The 19,327-nt window shown below is 40.9% G+C and overlaps 1 protein-coding gene across 2 annotated transcripts in view; it reads left to right on the top strand.

Annotated features, from left to right (window-relative positions):
- Window positions 1–19,327, top strand: part of ccdc171 (coiled-coil domain containing 171) — a 233,144-nt gene that overhangs the window by 70,239 nt on the left and 143,578 nt on the right. For both annotated transcript variants that reach the window (XM_078213908.1, XM_078213909.1), the window contains exons 12-13: window positions 7,889–7,978; window positions 9,738–9,938. In XM_078213908.1, coding sequence (XP_078070034.1) covers window positions 7,889–7,978; window positions 9,738–9,938 — 291 coding nt within the window. The remainder of the gene's footprint in view (window positions 1–7,888; window positions 7,979–9,737; window positions 9,939–19,327) is intronic.

Below are 19,327 nucleotides of genomic sequence, written 5' to 3'. Positions count from 1 at the left end.
AGTATTGCTCACTGAAGTTAAAGGAGCAGAGAGGAACCCTTAGTTAAAACAGAGCTTCAGGGTATAGATCTAGCATAGCTGGCTAGCAAGAAGCCAGACATCTAAAGTAATCCTAAGGTTAATGACAGCTTAATATGGCCAGTGAAGTAGTGGTGGTCTGTTGGCATGGCTAGGTACCTGACAGATTGTGTAGAAGCCTGAATGTATGTGTTGATCCAGAGTAGATGAATACTGAAAGGAGAGGTCAAAACGCTGGATGTGGATCCTTGATGAAGTCATCTGAGAAGAGAGCCTTGTGTGGGAGAATATTCCAAAGTGTTTTTCGAGAATGGAGTTTGGAAAACCTTGTGGAAGTCAGCATTCTAGTGAGGCCAGTTGGCTCACAGTATAACAGACATCTGGGGGAGATTTGATGAGAAATTCACAGAAGTTGTTTTGAGCGGCATCTGTCACTTGGTTTCAGAGCGTGGTACATGGACTGTGTACTTCTTGAGAACTTTAGAGTATTAAGATGTATGTTGTAAACTTGTTATCCTTAAAAAGCTGTACATAGCTGGGGTGAAGGAATAGTATATTGTAGTTAATCTAGTTTAATAAATATTACTAAAAGTTCATTGGCAGTCCTGTGACTCTGTTCATCCATATCTCTGAACAAAAAAATAAAAGTTAGGATCTATCGAGCTGTGTTCCACTCGGGGACCTTACTGTCAATTAGTAACATCAGCTGGGTCGTAACAGGTTCCATTAGTTTCCTAATTCTTCTGATAGGTCAATAGACTTGTAATTGTCCATGAATATAGGAATTGCGTTCACCTGGTTTCAGTTCATGGGGACTTCTCCATTATTCATCAAATGTATCATTTCACATATCATTTATCCCAGCTGAGATATCCTTCCGTCCAAGGGAATTTCAACCCAAACTGATGTTTGCGTTAAATATTTTTAGTTTTTCCTGGTGAAAAATCCTTCAAGCCATTTAACATGTTTACTATTTCCTGTAAATTTTCACTTTAAACCATGTGAATCCCTTCTGGCTTTAATTTCCTCCTATAATTGTCTTTATTTTGGAAGTATTGAAGGGATGTAGTTTTTTGTTGCTGTATATTCCTCTCCAATTCTCTCTTGACTGCCCAATTTCTTATAAACCTGATTATTTGTAGTTCTGTTCTGTGCCCTACGGTTATCTCCCTGGAAGCTATGCAAGTTTCCTGTTTTACTTGTCCTATTCTTTCATTTGAATTTTTTTCTGTTCGGCCTTGCCATAAAGTTTATCCTTGATTTCAAAGGGTGTCCATTTATTCTAGACCAATTTACCCTCAAGTCAGTATTGCTAAACTTTGCTCCTGTGCCCAAGAATGTATCTTGTGTTAAGTTGTATACTAAGGTTTGGTTCAATGCCTGCACTTATTCCCAGTCAAATTGAATGTTGATGCTTAACAATTCACTTGCTTCTACTCCTCAATTGGAAGAAGCAAGTTTAGAAGACAACTTGCTCTTTGGTGGAGGTTTGTGATGCACATTCAGAAGACAGTTGTGAACAATGTTGACAGAGTTCTTCCTCGTAAAATATTTTTCATTTTGGGATTGTTGAAGTCACCAATCATTATTTTCTGCCTTTTCTCATTTACTGTTATAGCTTTGTCATAAACCAGCAAGTCATTCCATTTCTTTTGACCAAACTGTTTGAGAAAATTCCAAATTTGTGATCAAGAAGGCAAATGGGATGTTGGCCTACATCGCAAGGGGGATAGAATATAAAAGCAGAGATGTCTTGCTGCATCAGTACAGGGCATTGGTGAGGCCGCAGCTGGAATACTATGTGCAGTATTGGTCCCCTTATTTGCGGAAGGATATATTGGCCTTGGAGGGAGTGCAGAGAAGGTTCACCAGGTTGATACCAGAGATGAGGGGTGTTGATTATGAGGAGAGACTGAGCAGATTGGGTTTGTACTCGTTGGAATTTAGAAGGCTGAGGGGGATCTTATAGAGACCTATAAGATAATGAAGGGGCTGGATAGGGTAGAGGTGGAGAGATTCTTTCCACTTAGAAAGGAAGCTAGAACTAGAGGGCACAGCCTCAAAATAAAGGAGGGTCAATTTAGGACAGAGTTGAGGAGGAACTTCTTCTCTCAGAGGGTGGTGAATCTCTGGAATTCTCTGCCCACTGAAGTGGTGGAGGCTACCTCGTTGAATATGTTTAAATCACGGATAGATGGATTCCTGATCGGTAAGGGAATTAGGGGTTATAGGGATCAGGTGGGCAAGTGGAACTGATCCACTTCAGATCAGCCATTATCTTATTGAATGGCAGGGCAGACTCGAGGGGCTAGATGGCCTACTCCTGCTCCTATTTCTTATGTTCTTATGTTCTTAAATTTTATCCAGCATTTTTCTTACGGCACATATAACTACAGAATTTTGCAGTATAGATTTTCAAAAATAAGAACGTGAATGCAACCAATCCAAGAAAAGGAAGCTTGGGTGACATTTTTAAAAAGTATCTCTGATAGAAAGCAAATAAATGCTTCAAACAATTTCAGATTTATAAATAGGTGCACTTGTGAGTGAATAACAAATATTGTTGGCCTGACCTCCTTTGTGAAATGCTCATTTAAGCATGATGTTCTGTGGGTGGACAACAGTAAGTAGGTGGGAAGAGTAGGCGATATTTGGTATTAATGAGACAGTTAGCTTGCTGCCCACTTTAAATTAGCCCAGGGTCATTGTTCAAAGTAAATCTGTTGAAATATGCCTTAGGAGTACTGCCTTGGGGAAGCAATACCATTTTATATTGCTGTGTTAGTCTTATTTGGTTAGCTATCCATGTATATTTTCATTAGTGGGTTTAAGTACCTGCATTTGATTAATGAACTATATTTCTACTACTGACCCTGGAATTTCTCATATTAACATCATCATTTGATTGATGACATTGATTGATGTTTCAGTAAATTTGTCCTAGATCTGGGTTTGCAAATCCAAAATCTAAACAGTGAACCAGTGGATGCAAATAGGGAAATGGCTTTTTTGGAAAGGCAGTAATTGGAGCATGCTTCCTAACAGTACTTTGGGTGACCTGAACCACATGGACTGCAGCAGTTCAAGAAGGCAGCTAACCACCACCTTATCAAGGGCAATTAAGATGGGCAATAAATGCTGGCCTAGTCAGCAGTGCCCACACCCCATGTATGAATAAAATAAGCTTCAAAGTTATTTACAGGATTGAACTGTTTTATTATGCCAATGAATGGGTGAGGACACCCACAATTATGAATTGGGGTGAAACCACATTAAAGGATTGGATGGGAGCATATCTGACATAAGGTTACGCAGCACCTCCTTCCTTGAACTACTGGGCTTGGATGGGTGTGTTTGCATCATGGACCATACAATATTACTTTAGTTGTTGCTACCAAATGAATGAATAAAGACATAAGGGAAAAATTGAGGGCAGGCAGAGGCACAGTAAGTACATGGAGAGTGGAGGACAGCTTGATAAGGGAGAATATGTGGAGAAATAAAAAACATTACAACAAATTAACCTGCAAAATAGACCAATTATTGACAAATGAATTTGAGCACAAATAAGACTGAGGTATTGCATTTTGCTAAGAAAATCAAGGGCAGAGTTTCACCTTTCTGGGTGGGGACCCAATGTCTAGCTTGAATCCAGGCCTCAAATGTGCTCGGAGGGGAGTGGGACCTCCATTTTATTGGTGGTAGATCATGAACAAGCTACGGCCAAGTTTGCTGCACTCTGCAGGTTGGCCACCTGCCTCCAAGAGCTGTGGGCCAATCAGAGGGCTAGCAGCTTGGCAACGCCACCAAGAGTGATGGTTACTGCTGAGGGATGCAGGGACTCTGCAGCCTGCATGAGGTAGCCTGAATAAACTTTTTAATATTTATAACTATTGAGGGGAAACTCTTTTGACTTGATCTCAAAGTTGCCCTCCCTGCCCGCAGAACCCTCTTTAAATGAAAAAGTACAGCTTCCCCCACCAAATCCATGCTGTTGGAAGTCAGTCCTGCCATCGATAAAATGCTGCGATAACCAGAGCAGTTTGGGGGACTGATCCAACCTAGCTAAAAGTGGCTGAATGGCCTTCTCTCCCTCATGTTATGTTTGTATCCTATTAAGGGTGCATCTTTCATCATGATATTTTACATTTTTTGTCAGTTTTTTTAAACAGCAATTGACTTTGAAATAACTTCAGTTTCTTGCATTAGACAGAATTGGGTGTTGTACTGCTATGTTCATTCAGAAACAGAATTTCTGATACCAAAGTAACAGATCAAGCAAATCTCAGAACAGCACCATTATGTCTTGTGGTTCTTCGAAGTTTGAGGCGGCATGGTGACACAGTAGTTAGCACTGCTGCCTCACAGCGCCAGGGACCCAGGTTCAATTCCCAGCTTGGGTCACTGTCTGTGCGGAGTCTGCATGTTCTCCCTGTGTCTGCGTGGGTTTCCTCCGAATGCTCTGGTTTCCTCCCACACTCCAAAGATTCGCGAGTTAGGTTGATTGACCATGCTAAATTGCCCCTTAGTGTCAGGGGGACTAGCCAGGGTAAATACTTGAGGTTAGGGGAATAGGGCCTGAGTGGGATTGTGGTCAGTGCAGACTCGATGGGCCAAATGGCCTCCTCCTGCACTGTAGGACTCTGATTCTAAATTTTTAGACACAATTACTGCAGCTAATGTCAAATGTAGTTCAGTGTACAGATTGTAGTGCAGTATTGAGTGATGTGGCATCCTGAATACTTGTGTATACATGCACATAAGAATATAGTTCCTAGCTCTTCTTGACAAATATAACAAGCACCCTGAATTTTTGAGGTATTTGGGAGTTTAACGTAATCCTGATACCTAATTGGCTACCATCACAGTGGCTTTCCCATTAGAATGTACTTAATGATTATTGAACTAATGAAAGCAGCAGGGTGGTAGGCAAGAAAAATAAAAGTCTTTGTGGTGTATGATTTAAGCAGCAGCCTTGGGCCTGGAGGAGCCCTTGGGCCTTGAGCAGTTGGTCAGAATTGTGAACGGTACACTGCCCAACTGCTTCTCACCTTAAAAGAAATTCCGTTGTTAAGAAAGGCTAATATAATATTTTCAATTCCGGTTTCGTTTCAAAATGATGTTTTGTTTTAAAGGAAATGTGCGCATTAACTGTCTGAGATACATGCATGCAGGAAACTGGCCATGCGTCATTTAGCTAATTAAAGTTAGGCAAAATATACTCGAACTTGGGACCTTGCATTTCAATGCTTTTTAACTAGACTGACTGTGATGAAACATTGCTTCCTATAGTAATGTGGGAGGTTATCTGCCAGTATTGATGTTTTCAGCAAATTCAAAAATATATGTTGTTCACCACTGTATTGTTGCTTAAAGCTCCCTGAAGAATCTTACTTTTCAAATCTGTTTGTTAAACTTCACTGAACTGGTTTACTTTGAATGCATATTTTTTTATTTTTGAACTGTTCAAAGTTTTAACTTATTTGCATCCATTAATTTCTTGAAAAGATTACAAGATTAATTATCTGTAAGCTTTATTGGACTTCACTGCATGTTGAACCGTTTGACTTCTTACAGAAAAAGTTGCTACACAACAATGCTTTCTCTGCTGTTCACTCATTTTTACATCTTATGAAGTCCAACCTTCAATGTGGCTTCATTTCAGTTTTTCATTCACTTGCCGCCTTCATTTCCAATTAATATTCACTTTTTTTTTTAAGTCCGTTTTCCCCACTTAAGCAGTTACCTTTGATTATATGACATTACCTGTTTCAAATTGTTAAAACATCATGTAATGGAATTTGATGAACAGAAACCTAAGTGGTTTTATTCTGTTGGAAAACGACACTGAGAAAATAAATTACTTTTCCAAATAAGACCAACTTAAAATGTCTTGTGGGGTGGAAACAAAGTAAGTACAAAAACACTCAAAGCAATAGAAATGTATGGGAATTCTGTAACAGATATGAAAGCTATTCATGTTTACAGTGACCAATATCAGAATGAATTTTATTGGCAAATACATTGGCCGGAATTTTCCCCTCCGATATTGGGATGGGATGGGAGGTTGGTGGCAAAAAAATGGCCACCGAGCACCACAGCTGGAAATCCTGTCTCAATTTCACCCTTTTCCCTGTCCTTGGAAAATGGCAGGGAGTGGGCCTCTGAATCGGCCAGTTTCTGTAAACAAGGCAATTTGTACCACTGCAGGCTCACTGAGAGTGCATCCCTGGTAAGTTGTCCAATTTTGACTGAGGTGGACAAAGATCTACTGCTGTCTGGATCTGGCGACAAGGTTGACTATAAGTCCTATGAGTTTATACAGCAAGTAGAATCAAACCGATGTGGCAGCAAAACTGCTGTTCGCACTTTTACGCCTCCAAGATCTTCAAGATGGTACTGAGTAATGAGACTGGTCTATCCCAAGTTTCAGGTCTCTGGCTGTCCTCCGAAAGTGGGAAATTTATCTTTTGAAAACTTACAATTGGCAGCCACAGCTGATTCTCAATTTGGGGCAGAAAGTAGTGTGCGTCCCTGGTATCATGCCTCCATTTCTGCCCCTTGGCCATTAATTAGTCAGCAGACCCATCTCTAGGGTCATTAAAGCCCAGACCCCTGGAAAATCCTGCTTCCTGGAAGGCTGGCGACAGAGGCAGGTTTGTGAACTGAAACTCATCCCGCCTCCCAGTCCCTGCCTCAGAGGAAGAAATCCAGTCCCTTTGGTGGGAGGTGGAGGGGGTGGGGGGGGTTCGTAGTAACAGCAGCAGGTATATTGACGTTGCGTTCTCTGACAATGTTTGTGAATGGAGATGCAATTTCAAGGTTTTTTTTGAAAAAAAGGGATATATTTGTGTTGTTTTCAGCCACCAGCTCCAGGAGCTCAATGGCAATAATTGGTGAAGCGGCTTCGATTGGCATACAGATCGAGTGATGATTTGAAAAACTCGGGCTGCCGGAAGTCATATGTTTGGGTTGTTTTTTTTCCCTCCTTGTGATACTGAGCTGTGTGATATGTGGGGCAATTTTACTAGCAGGAGGCAAAACTGCAGAAGTACAGAGCCTTTTTTTGAGCGTGGCTTTGTATTATAAATGAGATCTGAATCAGTTTTGGCCTGAAGTAAACCACTGCAGGGACCAGGTCTGTACTGGGACCAATTTGAAGGCACAAAAGTGCAAACAGCAGATTTGCTGCCACATCAGTTTGATTCCACTTGCCGTATAAACTCGCATACTGTTTCACAAAAGGAGGGGAGAAGTCAAGGTTTATTTTCCGAACAGTTGCTTCATATAGGGACCGCTTTGAGTCAGAAATGTAAACTGAGCAATTCGATCAAAGTGTGAATTGAATAATGGAACTTGGTTAAAGTAGGAGGTCTTAATGAAAGAAGATATAAATACAATAATGAATTTATACTGCTCAAATCTGATCCAGACAATTGCAATCCAGCAGCTGGCAGAAATGTGAACAATTCTAGTCCCTAAGTTAATATCAGCATAAAGGTAACCCATCTTCAGGGAAGATTTCATGACAAGACCAATCGGAAACATAACTAAAGGACAAATTTCACTCGCTGGAAAGCTAATTTGTTTTGACAGGGTTCTTTTTTTCCGATCTCAACAGTTCATTGTAAATGATTGGTAGATTTTCTTTCAGGTTTGATAACTATGGAAGTGAGAATATAAAAATCCATGATGGACAAAACAGAAACCCAAGAATTTTGTGAGCGTACCCAATGATCATCTTGTGGGCAAATACAAAAGTATTAATTTGGCATGATTCTATCTAAATGAAACTAGGTGTGCATTTAGAAAATGAATTCTGATGAATTTAGCTGTGAAACTTACCCATTTATTTTTATGTTTGTTTCAGCTTAACAAAATGAGGGATTTGTATGAGAAGATAAATGAACAATGTGAGGCTTACAAAGAGTTAATCTGGTCACAAAATGAAAATCATGAGGTAGGAGTTTAATTGATCTGCTAAAAGGCTGTTTAGTATTTAAAATAAATGTATTTTATGTAATTGTTGAGCCTGTCCCTAAGGACGGGATTCTCTGATTTCATCCGTACTCTCCCCACTGCCACAGCGAATTTGGCACTCAACTGAAACTCCATCGACTGCAGCTGCACCGAAGAATCCCAGCTACCGATAAGGTCGGAGGTTTTTGGCATCTGCGTCTAGCCAGCTATCTTTATTTAGAAAGTATGATTTCTAAACAGTCCAGTTCTGTTTTGCAAAATATTTGCATATTACCAATGTTATCTTCAAACAATTATGCTTCATCTCATTTTGCATGTGGTTTTGGAGGTGAGTTTCTACATGATAAATATGCAGCAGTTTATTTCCCTTCAGCTGCAATGGCAACTTTGAACTTGTGTAAGCAGAAAGTCAGATGTATTTGGGAATACAGCCAGCACTGCAGTCTCTGATGATAGCTATGGATGTATCCTCGACAGGTTCACAATTAAGGTGCTGAGTACCAACAGATTCCACAGGGACACAAACAAGATTGCGCTTCAACTGGTGCAATTCACACTATTAACCTTAAAAGTTTTGATCCAAGACCAATAATTAATTCTCTGTCTTTGGATGAATTGTACCGAAGACTTCACCAAATAGTACTGGACTTGATCAAATTGCTAATAAAAACAGCAAGAGCTGGAAATACTCAGCAGTTCTGGCAGTATCTGTGGAGGGAGTTAATGTTTCAAGCCAAATGTGACTCTTCAGAATTGAAGGAAGGTAAAAATGTGATGGGTTTTACGTGGTGGAAGGGGAAGGAAGAAGGGATAGGGTGGAGGGCACGAGCAATTAAGTTACAAAGATGTCCTGGAATAAAAGACACAGAGAGTGGTAATTATAGTAAAGAAACAAAAAAGGACTAGTTAGCTCAGTTGGCTAGATGGCTAGCACTTGATTCAGATTATCCCCAACAACCCATCTCTTCATTCAAATCCAATAGGCTTCTCTTTGATGACTTGGCTCTTAATGGAGAATAGTTATAATTAATTTTGGGCTAACCCCTCTTTGTAGACACTCAACTGTCTTGCATAATTTTTGTAGCTAAATTTTAGGTTAAATGTTGAAAAATGTTATACTTTTTGTAGTTTTGTATCCTATCATGCAATTCTCAAAATATTGTGGGTTATTTAAAGCATCCAGCATTCCTAGGATGATTGCCAGATCCATCAGAAGGCATTTTGCAGCCATATATGATTTTTCATAGATCTTGTTTCATGGTGAGCATTTCATTTCCAAGCGGCATTAAAAGCAGCTTGGGATTCCAAATCCTCTTATCTGCTTCCAGCTTTACCAAGGGGCGTGCATTCTTTTCTTTGAGTTACTTACATGCCCTGCATTTAGGAAAGCATTCTTGTGAACTGAAGTTAATGTCATGGAAAATGGCTTTGGTTTCTTCCAGCAGAGTTAATGAGCTGCAGGTACTGGTAATTGAATAGCCCATCGTTAGGTTGTGTACAAAGTTTCCACTTGAGGTGGCCTCAGAATTTCATCAGCATTAAGAAATTGCCATCACTTCTCTCAATCCTCTTCCCCCTAACGTTTGAATTAGAGCACTGGTTTTGTTTCCTCCATGTTAAAGGAGATTAAATGCTGGAATTGCAACATAAATTTGATAATGTGTTGAAGATTTTTCATCAAGCAATAAAGGTGACAGGAGGATCCCTGATTTAAATTAATATGAACCCTTGTTCTTCAGAAAGTTCATGAAGATCTGACAGCTGCAAATAAAAAGATAAACAATTGGCGCAGTGAATGTTCTGAAAAAGATGCACTGATTGACACACTGAACATGGAGCTACAAAATATGAAACACAACTTTGAGAGGGAGAAAAACGTTGTTGCTGAAGCTAGAAATGAAATTCAAAAACTTACACGATCTCATCAAAAGGATACAGAGGTATTGTGATGGATTGCAAGATAATCTCTTAAACTAAACATTTGTAGTTGCTTTGCTATGTTCAGCACAATTGTATGTGGCCCATCTTATTATTTATCATCATATATGACAGCTTTCACACCATAGCTTAATTTAGGATTTGTGACAAGTACATTACACACATTCACTTATATAATGATTAGTCTTTAGTTTTTGTTACTGTATAGATAACGGACCTGATCTGAGGTCTCTTCATCATAAAACACTTAACATCCACAGAATGGATATGTGTAAATTTAAATTTTCTGATAGTTTGTGAATAATTTTTTAAAAATTGGCCTGCATTTGCTGCCCATCCCTAATTACCCTTGAGAAGATGGTGGTGAGCTGTCTTCTTGAAACACTGTGGTCTACGTGGTGTAGGTACACCCACAGTGCTATTAGGGAAGGAGTTCCAGGATATTGACCCCGTGACAGTGAAGGATTAGCGATGTACTTCCAAATCAGGATGGTGAGAAACTTGGGGGGAGCTTCCAGGTGGTGGTGTTCCCATGTATCTGCTATCCTTGGCTTTCTAAATGGTAGCATTTGTGGGTTTGGAAGGTGCTGCCTAAAGAACCTTGGTGAGTTGCTGCAGTGCAACTCATAGATGCTACACATGGCTGCCACTATACTGGTGGTAGAGGGAGTGAATGTTTATGGCTGGGGTGTCAATCAAGCGCCTTCTTTGTCCTGGATGGTATTGAGTTTCTTGAGTGTTGTTAAAGCTGCACTCATCCAGGGAAGTGGAGACTATTGCATCACACTCCTGGCTTGCACCTTGTAGATAGTGGACAAGTGTTGGGGAGTCAGGAGGTCAGTAACTTGCCATAATGTGCTGTTGATTATCATTTGATAAACTTGTAGTCATTATGTTGCAGTCATTAATATTTCATTGTGGATATCATCATGAATGTCCCCAAAGACCTGTCATAAACAAAAGAATAATATTGCCCTCACTTAGTACACTAAATATTATTTACACAGTCATTTCACTCACATGAAAATTCAAATGATGTTTAAACACCTTTAGTTTTGCCCTTGGAGGTCCTGGTGTTATTTGAAACCTTTGAGTAAGTTTTATTTTGTCTTTAATTACTCCTATACTTTTTTTTGTCATGATTAAAAGATGATGCATTTAATACATTCATCACATATTTAAAGTAATCATTAATGTTTTAAGCACTAATTACAAACAATATTTTTTCCTGCAAGCTGGGGAACTCTTTGTTCAGGTAAGTTGCTCTAAAATTGAGTGGCAATTAAAATGTCTGCAGAATTAATGGAAAATTAACACCTTTAGTAACATTACCACATGGATATGAAGTTTAGCCACCAAAAACATCTTGCAGAACAGAACTACATTTGAAAAACCTAATTTTATAATGAAATATGACTAAAAATACTCTTAATCAGGATTTTGTGGATATAAAGTGCAATTAAACATCTGCCTTAATATTTTCAGATTTAATACATGTGAACGTTGTCACCACTTAGAGTCTGTTATGTTTTTGAGAACAATAAATGCTGAGTTTGACATGTAAAATTGGGGAGAATTTTGTTGCATATATTGAACCAAAAGTGGGGTGATTGATAACACGGGGAGGTGGTCGGTATTGGTAATATTACAATTACAATTGTAATCTAAGGCCCAGACTATTGCTCTGGGGTCTTGAGTTCAAATCATGCCATGACAGCCGGTGAAATTTTTATTCAATTAATAAATATTAAACAAAAAAATTATATTTTAGAAATGTCTCCTTTTTGAAATTCTAAAAGAAAAAAAGACTTGTACTGATAGAACACTTATTGTGACCACCCATTCATTGGCCGTACGACATCTCAAAGTAGTGCTGTTTAAGTGCATTGGCCATGCTAAATTCTCCCTTAGTGTACCCGAACAGGCACCGGAGTGTGACAACTAGGGGATTTTCACAGTAACTTCATTGCAGTGTTAATGTAAACCTAAACACTAATAAACAAACTAAAGTACTTTGAGACAGTGTAGTCACCGTTGTCATGTAGGAAACGTAGCTGAACAATGGCTAAATTACCAGAAATGTATATCAGTCTGTTTCAGGATTACAGAATTGATACAGTGCAGGAGGAGGCCATTTGGCCCATTGCGTCAGCACCAGCTCTCCAAAAAAGCAATTCCCTTTCAAAATGACAGAATTATAATTAGAATTTTTCACAAGTTTTTTTTTCAGCCATTGAAACTTTTTTTTCTACCTATATCCAATTGTTTAAGACTATAAGATGTAGGAGCAGAAATAGGCTAGTCAGCCCATCGAGTCTGCTCCAGCATTCAATGAGAACGAGATCAACAAGGTCATCTATTTGCAGATCCACAAGAGATGGGTGAGATCCTAAATGAATATTTCTCAATTGGTATTTACCGTTGGGAAAGATGTGGATGTTAGGGATCTTGGGAAAATAAATAGTGATGTCTTGGAGTTTACATATTACAGAGAAGGAGGTGCTAGAAGTCTTGAAGCGCATCAAGGTCAATAAGTCTCCAGGACCTAGGTCTGGCCCAAAAGTTAAAATTCTAAATTGGGGCAAGGCCAATTTTGATGGTATCAGGCAGGAACTTTCAAAAGTGGGGCGGCACGGTAGCACAGTGGTTAGCACTGCTGCTTCACAGCTCCAGGGACCTGGGTTCGATTCCCGGCTTGGGTCACTGTCTGTGTGGAGTTTGCACATTTTCCTCGTGTCTACGTGGGTTTCCTCCGGGTGCTCCGGTTTCCTCCCACAGTCCAAAGATGTGCGGGTTAGGTTGATTGGCCATGCTAAAATTGCCCCTTAGTGTCCTGAGATGTGTAGGTCAGACGGATTAGCAGGTAAATGTGTAGGGATATGGGGGTAGGGCCTGGGTGGGATTGTGGTTGGTGCAGACTCGATGGGCCGAATGGCCTGTTTCTGCACTGTAGGGTTTCTATGAAAAAAGTTAATTGGGGGAGTCTGTCGGAAGGCAAAGGGATGTCTGGTAAGTGGCACGCTTTCAAAAGTGAGTTAACCAGGGTTCAGGGTAAACACATTCCTCTTAGAGTGAAGGGCAAGGCTGGCAGAAGTAGGGAACCCTGGATGACTCGGGATATTGAAGCCCTGGTCAAGAAGAAGAAAGAGGCACATGACATGCATAGGCAGCTGGGATCAAGTGAATCTCTTGAGTATAGGGGGTGTAGGAGTAGAGTTAAGAGAGAAATCAGGAGGGCAAAAAGGGGACATGTGATTGTTTTGGCAGATAAGGCAAAGGAGAAGCCAAAGAGCTTCTACAAATACATAAAGGGTAAAGGGTAACAAGGGAGAGAGTCGGGCCTCTTCAGGATCAACAAGGTCAGAAATGTGCGGATCCACAAGAGATGGGTGAGATCCTAAATGAATATTTCTCATCAGTATTTACAGTTGAGAAAAGCATGGATGTTAGGGAACTTGGGGAAAAAAATAGTGATGTTTTGAGGAGTGTACATATTACAGAGAAGGAGGTGCTGGAAGTCTGAAAGCGCATCAAGGTAGATAAATCCCCGGGACCTGATGAAGTGTATCCCAGGACATTGTGGGAGGCGAGGGAGGAAATTGCAGGTCCCCTAGCCGAGATATTTGAATCATCGATAGCCACGGGTGAGGTGCCTGAAGATAGGAGAGTGGCAAATGTTGTGCCTTTGTTTAAAAAGGGCTGCAGGGAAAAGCCTGGGAACTACAGGCCAGTGAGCCTCACATCTATAGTGGGTAAATTGTTGGAAGGTATTTTGAGAGACAGGATCTACAGGTATTTAGAGATGCAAGTACTGATTAGGGACAGTCAGCATGGCTTTGTGAGTGAAAAATCGTGTCTCGTGAATTTGATTGCGTTTTTTGAAGGGGTAACCAAGAAGGTAGATGAGGGCAATGCAGTCGACGTTGTTTACATGGACATTAGCAAGGCCTTTGATAAGGTACCGCATGGAAGGTTGTTGCATAAGATTAAATCTCACTGGATCCAGGGTGAGGAAGACAATTGAATACAAAATTGACTTGACGACAGAAGCCAGAGGGTGGTTGTAAAGGGTTGTTTTTCAAACTGGAGACCTGTGACCAGTGGTGTGCCTCAGGGATCGGTGCTGGGTCCACTGTTATTTGTTATTTATATTAATGATTTGGATGGGAATTTAAGAGACGTGGTTAGTAAGTTTGCAGATGACACCAAGATTGGTGGCATGGTGGACAGTGAAGAAGGTTATCTAGGATTACCAAGGAATCTTGGTCAATTGGGCCAGTGGGCCGATGAATGGCAGATGGAGTTTAATTTAGATAAATGCAAGGTGATGCATTTGGTGGATCGAATCGGAGCAGGACCTACTCAGTTAATGGTAGGGCGTTGGGAGAGTTAAAGAACAAAGATTTAGGAGTACAGGTTCATAGCTCCTTGAAAGTGGAGTCACAGGTGGATAGGGTGGTGAAGAAGGCATTCGACATGCTTGGTTTCATTGGTCAGAACATTGAATCAGGAGTTGGGACGTCTTGTTGAAGTTGTACACGACATTAGCAAGGTCACACGTGGAATACTGTGTACTGTACCCTATTATAGAAAAGGATATTATTAAACTAGAAAGAGTGCAGAAAAGATTTACTAGGATGCTACTGGGACTTGATGGTTTGAATTATAAGGAGAGGCTGGATAGACTGGGACTTTTTCCCTGGAGCGTAGGAGGCAGAGGGGTGAACTTATGGAGGTCTATAAAATAATGGGGCATAGATGAGGTAGCTAGTCAAAAACTTTTCCCAACAGTAGGGGAGTCAAAACTAGAGGGATATGTTGCACAATGGGAAAGGGCTGCCTCATGGTTCCCAGAGTCCAGGACAGTCTGTATTGCGAGTTGCATCTTCATACGTGAATATATGGATCAGAAATGAAATATAGAGTAAACCGTTATTCACTGTCAAAAGGTGTGGTCTGAAGTTTCTTGAGCAGTACTGCAACACTAAATTGGTGATTGATAGCTCTGGTTAATTAGAAAATGCCTTTGATTTTTGCAGAAGTGAGAGTAAAACACTATACAATAAAGATGTTTAATTATGTAACATCGATGTGTGTCATAATAGCCTAGGATTGGCACTCTGGCCAGACTTAAGATACTGATGGATGGAAAAACAACTATAAATTGATGCAGTAAGATAGCATCGACCCTGCCAGTGCAGACTCAATGGGTGGAATGGTCTCCTTCTGCATTGTAAAGGTTCGTGATAAACTGCATTTGTAGGGCTAAGGAATAGGGGTTAGCTTTAAAGGAAACTGTGGACCTCATTATCTTATATTTAGGATTTATATATCTAAAACTACAGCTATTACAGTGTACAGAGATGATACTGTCTGTCCTTGTCATGTAACATGAACATTTGGTTATTGCAGCATATGTTTACATATTTCTGTCTGTGTTGTGTTGATATTTGCTGCAGGAGAAAAGCAAATTGTCCAGTGTTTTATCTCACTATTAGTATATTTACTGTTCCTATCCACCCTATTTGTGTAGTGATTTAGTGTGGATTGTGTATGTGCATTAGCTTTCTTAGTAGGTGCTTCTGAAAGGTATCTTGGAGACCGACTGGTGTCTCACTGCCCTCTTCTGTGATTACCCACCTCTGGTTTTGCTTGGGCAGTCCTTCCACTGCAGTACCACTAGAATTTCCTTGCTTTCATTGTGGGCTCCTTCACGAAAATGGGAATCCCACTGGGTGCATATAGAACGAGGCTGACCCCGGAAAGCAGGTCAGTGCTGGGGTCAATGTAGAGCGACCAACAAGTTCTGCCCTAAGAAGCAGGAACCGTCAAACCCTACCCTCCACCCAGATTTCTACCACACAGTGAAACAAATAATGCTCATGGGGCTACTGGCTATAATTTCTCTTCACAGATTTTTGTAATGTTTTGATATTGCTTTCAGAAAATCTGAAATGTGGTCACTGGCAAATGAGGGCCATTCTTTCTTTAACTTAAACATTAGTCTAATGGAAAAAAAACTTGGTGATTGGAACATCAAACACTAATTAAGGCAAGGAAATTGGTAGTTTGATAACATAAATGGGCAAGAAATCTTGCGATAGAACATTTATATTGTTTCCAGTATTTGCATTTGGCTTGGTCAGTGCAAGAGCCCAACATATGAGGACATATGCTGTGTAACACTAGAAATGGGAAACATGTTTTGATTAGATAAAATAGATGTCATACTTGGTTCCCATTCAGCCTCTATCATAAATTCAAAGCCATCTCAAAACCATTCCACACCACATATTAAGGCATCAACGTATCTCATTTTCTTTGTCACCTTTTAAAAAGGACAAATCTCAAATTGGGTTCATTTGCTGTAAAGATGCTCATTTACCAGTTTAGCGAAGACACAACTCATTTATTTACAGGTAAAACCATACAAAGGCTTGCAGCCTTGTGGCTACAATCAGCTCCTGGGATGACCGAGTACAGAAGACCGCTCATTACCAGGCCACCCACGCTCCCTGATTGGTTCCCTGGGTCATGTGGTTCCTGGGGTCATGTGACCCTCACTCTACAGATTGCTTCTTAAACGGACCTTCCCCTCTAAGTCCTTTTTATACAAATATCAATACCCCATTTATACAGTCCAAGATAATTAAACGTTTAGTGCTTGAATTTAAATAATAAAGTCTTTCAGGGGTTTCCCAATCCTTGTGGAGTGGTATAACTCCCCTGTCTGGTGTGCTATCAGCTGAAACCAATGACAGGTCCCTCTTCAGGCAGTTCCATTCAACCTGTTTCCATGGAGATGTCAGTTGCGCTTGTCACAGGAAGACCAGGTACTTCAGTGCTAAATCAGTCAGCAACAGACATGAATCATGACTTGTCTCCTGACTGTTTTGGCGAGCCTCAACCCTCTGCAGCAAATTTGGAAACATGAGGCTCAGTCTCGTTCTATCTCCTCTATCTATAGCCTTCATAATTTTGTACACCTCAATCGCCTTCTCTGTACACCTCACCCTTGGCCTTCTCTGCTCTAAGAAATACAATCCCAGCCTAACCAGCCTCCCTTCATAGCTGAAACGCTCCAGCCCAGGCAACATCCTGGTGAATCTCCCCTGCACCCTCTCTCGTGCAATCACATCCATGGACCTTTCTTAAAGAGCTATCCAATCGGTCCTATTCCTCTGCCTTCTGATGTAATGTTAAGTTTTCCCTTTCCAAATGTTTATTGTTTTACTCTGGATTCTCCGTCCACTGATTTTTTTTTTCCCATGGGATGATCCATTTCTTTGCAAACTTTATTTTAAAAATGCCAGTTTGGGCTCCATGTGATAGGTCCTGAAGAAGAAGAGGGTGGTATTGTCATAGACATGGACATGCTGGTAATTCATTTTCCCAGTATATACAATGTACCACTGCCTCTTTTCTGCCAGGTGTGATGCTGACAAATTATCATTTGATGGTTTTGACTGCCATCTGAAGTGACAATTAGCAACATTTTTAAAGGAGTATTTGGCTTCAAAATCTGGAACTACTTTTCTGTCAATGCCAATTTGTATGCAGTTTTTCCATGCCCACCAAAAGGTGCATAAGAATATTATACATTCATCTTCACATTGAGCTGAGGATCTTTCTGAGGTAGCTGTGCAAATATGTTCTTTAAACATAGAACAGTACAGCACAGAACAGGCCCTTCGGCCCACGATGTTGTGCCGAGCTTTATCTGAAACCAAGATCAAGCTATCCCACTCCCTACCATCCTGGTGTGCTCCATGTGCCTATCCAATAACCGCTTAAATGTTCCTAAAGTGTCTGACTCCACTATCACTGCAGGCAGTCCATTCCACACCCCAACCACTCTCTGCGTAAAGAACCCACCTCTGATATCCTTCCTATATCTCCCACCATGAACCCTATAGTTATGCCCCCTTGTAATAGCTCCATCCACCTGAGGAAATAGTCTTTGAACGTTCACTCTATCTATCCCCTTCATCATTTTATAAACCTCTATTAAGTCTCCCCTCAGCCTCCTCCGCTCCAGAGAGAACAGCCCTAGCGCCCTCAACCTTTCCTCATAAGACCTAATCTCCAAACCAGGCAGCATCCTGGTAAATCTCCTCTGCACTCTCTCCAATGCTTCCACATCCTTCTTATAGTGAGGTGACCAGAACTGCACACAATATTCCAAATGTGGTCTCACCAAGGTCCTATACAGTTGCAGCATAACCCCACGGCTCTTAAACTCCGACCCCTGTTAATAAAAGCTAACACACTATAGGCCTTCTTCACAGCTCTATCCACTTGAGTGGCAACCTTTAGAAATCTGTGGATATGGACCCCAAGATCTCTCTGTTCCTCCACAGTCTTCAGAACCCTACCTTTGACCCTGTAATCCACATTTAAATTAGTCCTACCAAAATGAATCACCTCACGTTTATCAGGGTTAAACTCCATTTGCCATTTTTCAGCCCAGCTTTGCATCCTATCTATGTCTCTTTGCAGCCTACAACAGCCCTCCACCTCATCCACTACTCCACCAACCTTGGTGTCATCAACAAATTTACTGATCCACCCTCCAGCCCCCTCCTCTAAGTCATTAATAAAAATCACAAAGAGCAGAGGACCAAGCACTGCTCCCTGTGGCGCTCCGCTAGCAACCTGCCTCCAGTCCGAAAATTTTCCATCCACCACCACCCTCTGTCTTCGATCAGATAGCCAGTTACCTATCCAATCGGCCAACTTTCCCTCTATCCCACACCTCCTTACTTTCATCATAAGCCGACCATGGGGGACCTTATCAAACGCCTTACTAAAATCCATGTATATGACATCAACTGCCCTACCTTCATCAACACACTCAGTTACCTCCTCAAAAAATTCAATCAAATTTGTGAGGCACGACTTGCCCTTCACGAATCCGTGCTGACTATCCCGGATTAATCCGCATCTTTCTAAATGGTCGTAAATCCCATCCCTAACGACCTTTTCCATCAATTTACCAACCACCGAAGTAAGACTAACCGGTCTATAATTACCAGGGTCATTTCTATTCCCTTTCTTAAACAGAGGAACAACATTCGCCACTCTCCAGTCCTCTGGCACCATCCCCGTGGACAGTGAGGACCCAAAGATCAAAGCCAAAGGCTCTGCAATCTCATCCCTTGCCTCCCAAAGAATCCTAGGATATATTTCATCAGGCCCAGGGGACTTATCGACCTTCAGTTAATTCAAAACTGCCAGTACATCCTCCCTCCGAACAACTATTTCCTCCAGCCTATTAGCCTGTAACACCATTTCTTCCTCAAAAACATGGCCCCTCTCCTTGGTGAACACTGAAGAAAAGTATTCATTCATCACCTCGCCTATCTCTACTGACTCCATACACAAGTTCCCA

The sequence above is a fragment of the Mustelus asterias genome, chromosome 6, assembly GCF_964213995.1.
Source record: "Mustelus asterias chromosome 6, sMusAst1.hap1.1, whole genome shotgun sequence".
In the NCBI taxonomy this organism is placed as follows: Eukaryota; Metazoa; Chordata; class Chondrichthyes; order Carcharhiniformes; family Triakidae; genus Mustelus; species Mustelus asterias.
This window is presented reverse-complemented; position numbering and strand designations above follow the sequence as displayed.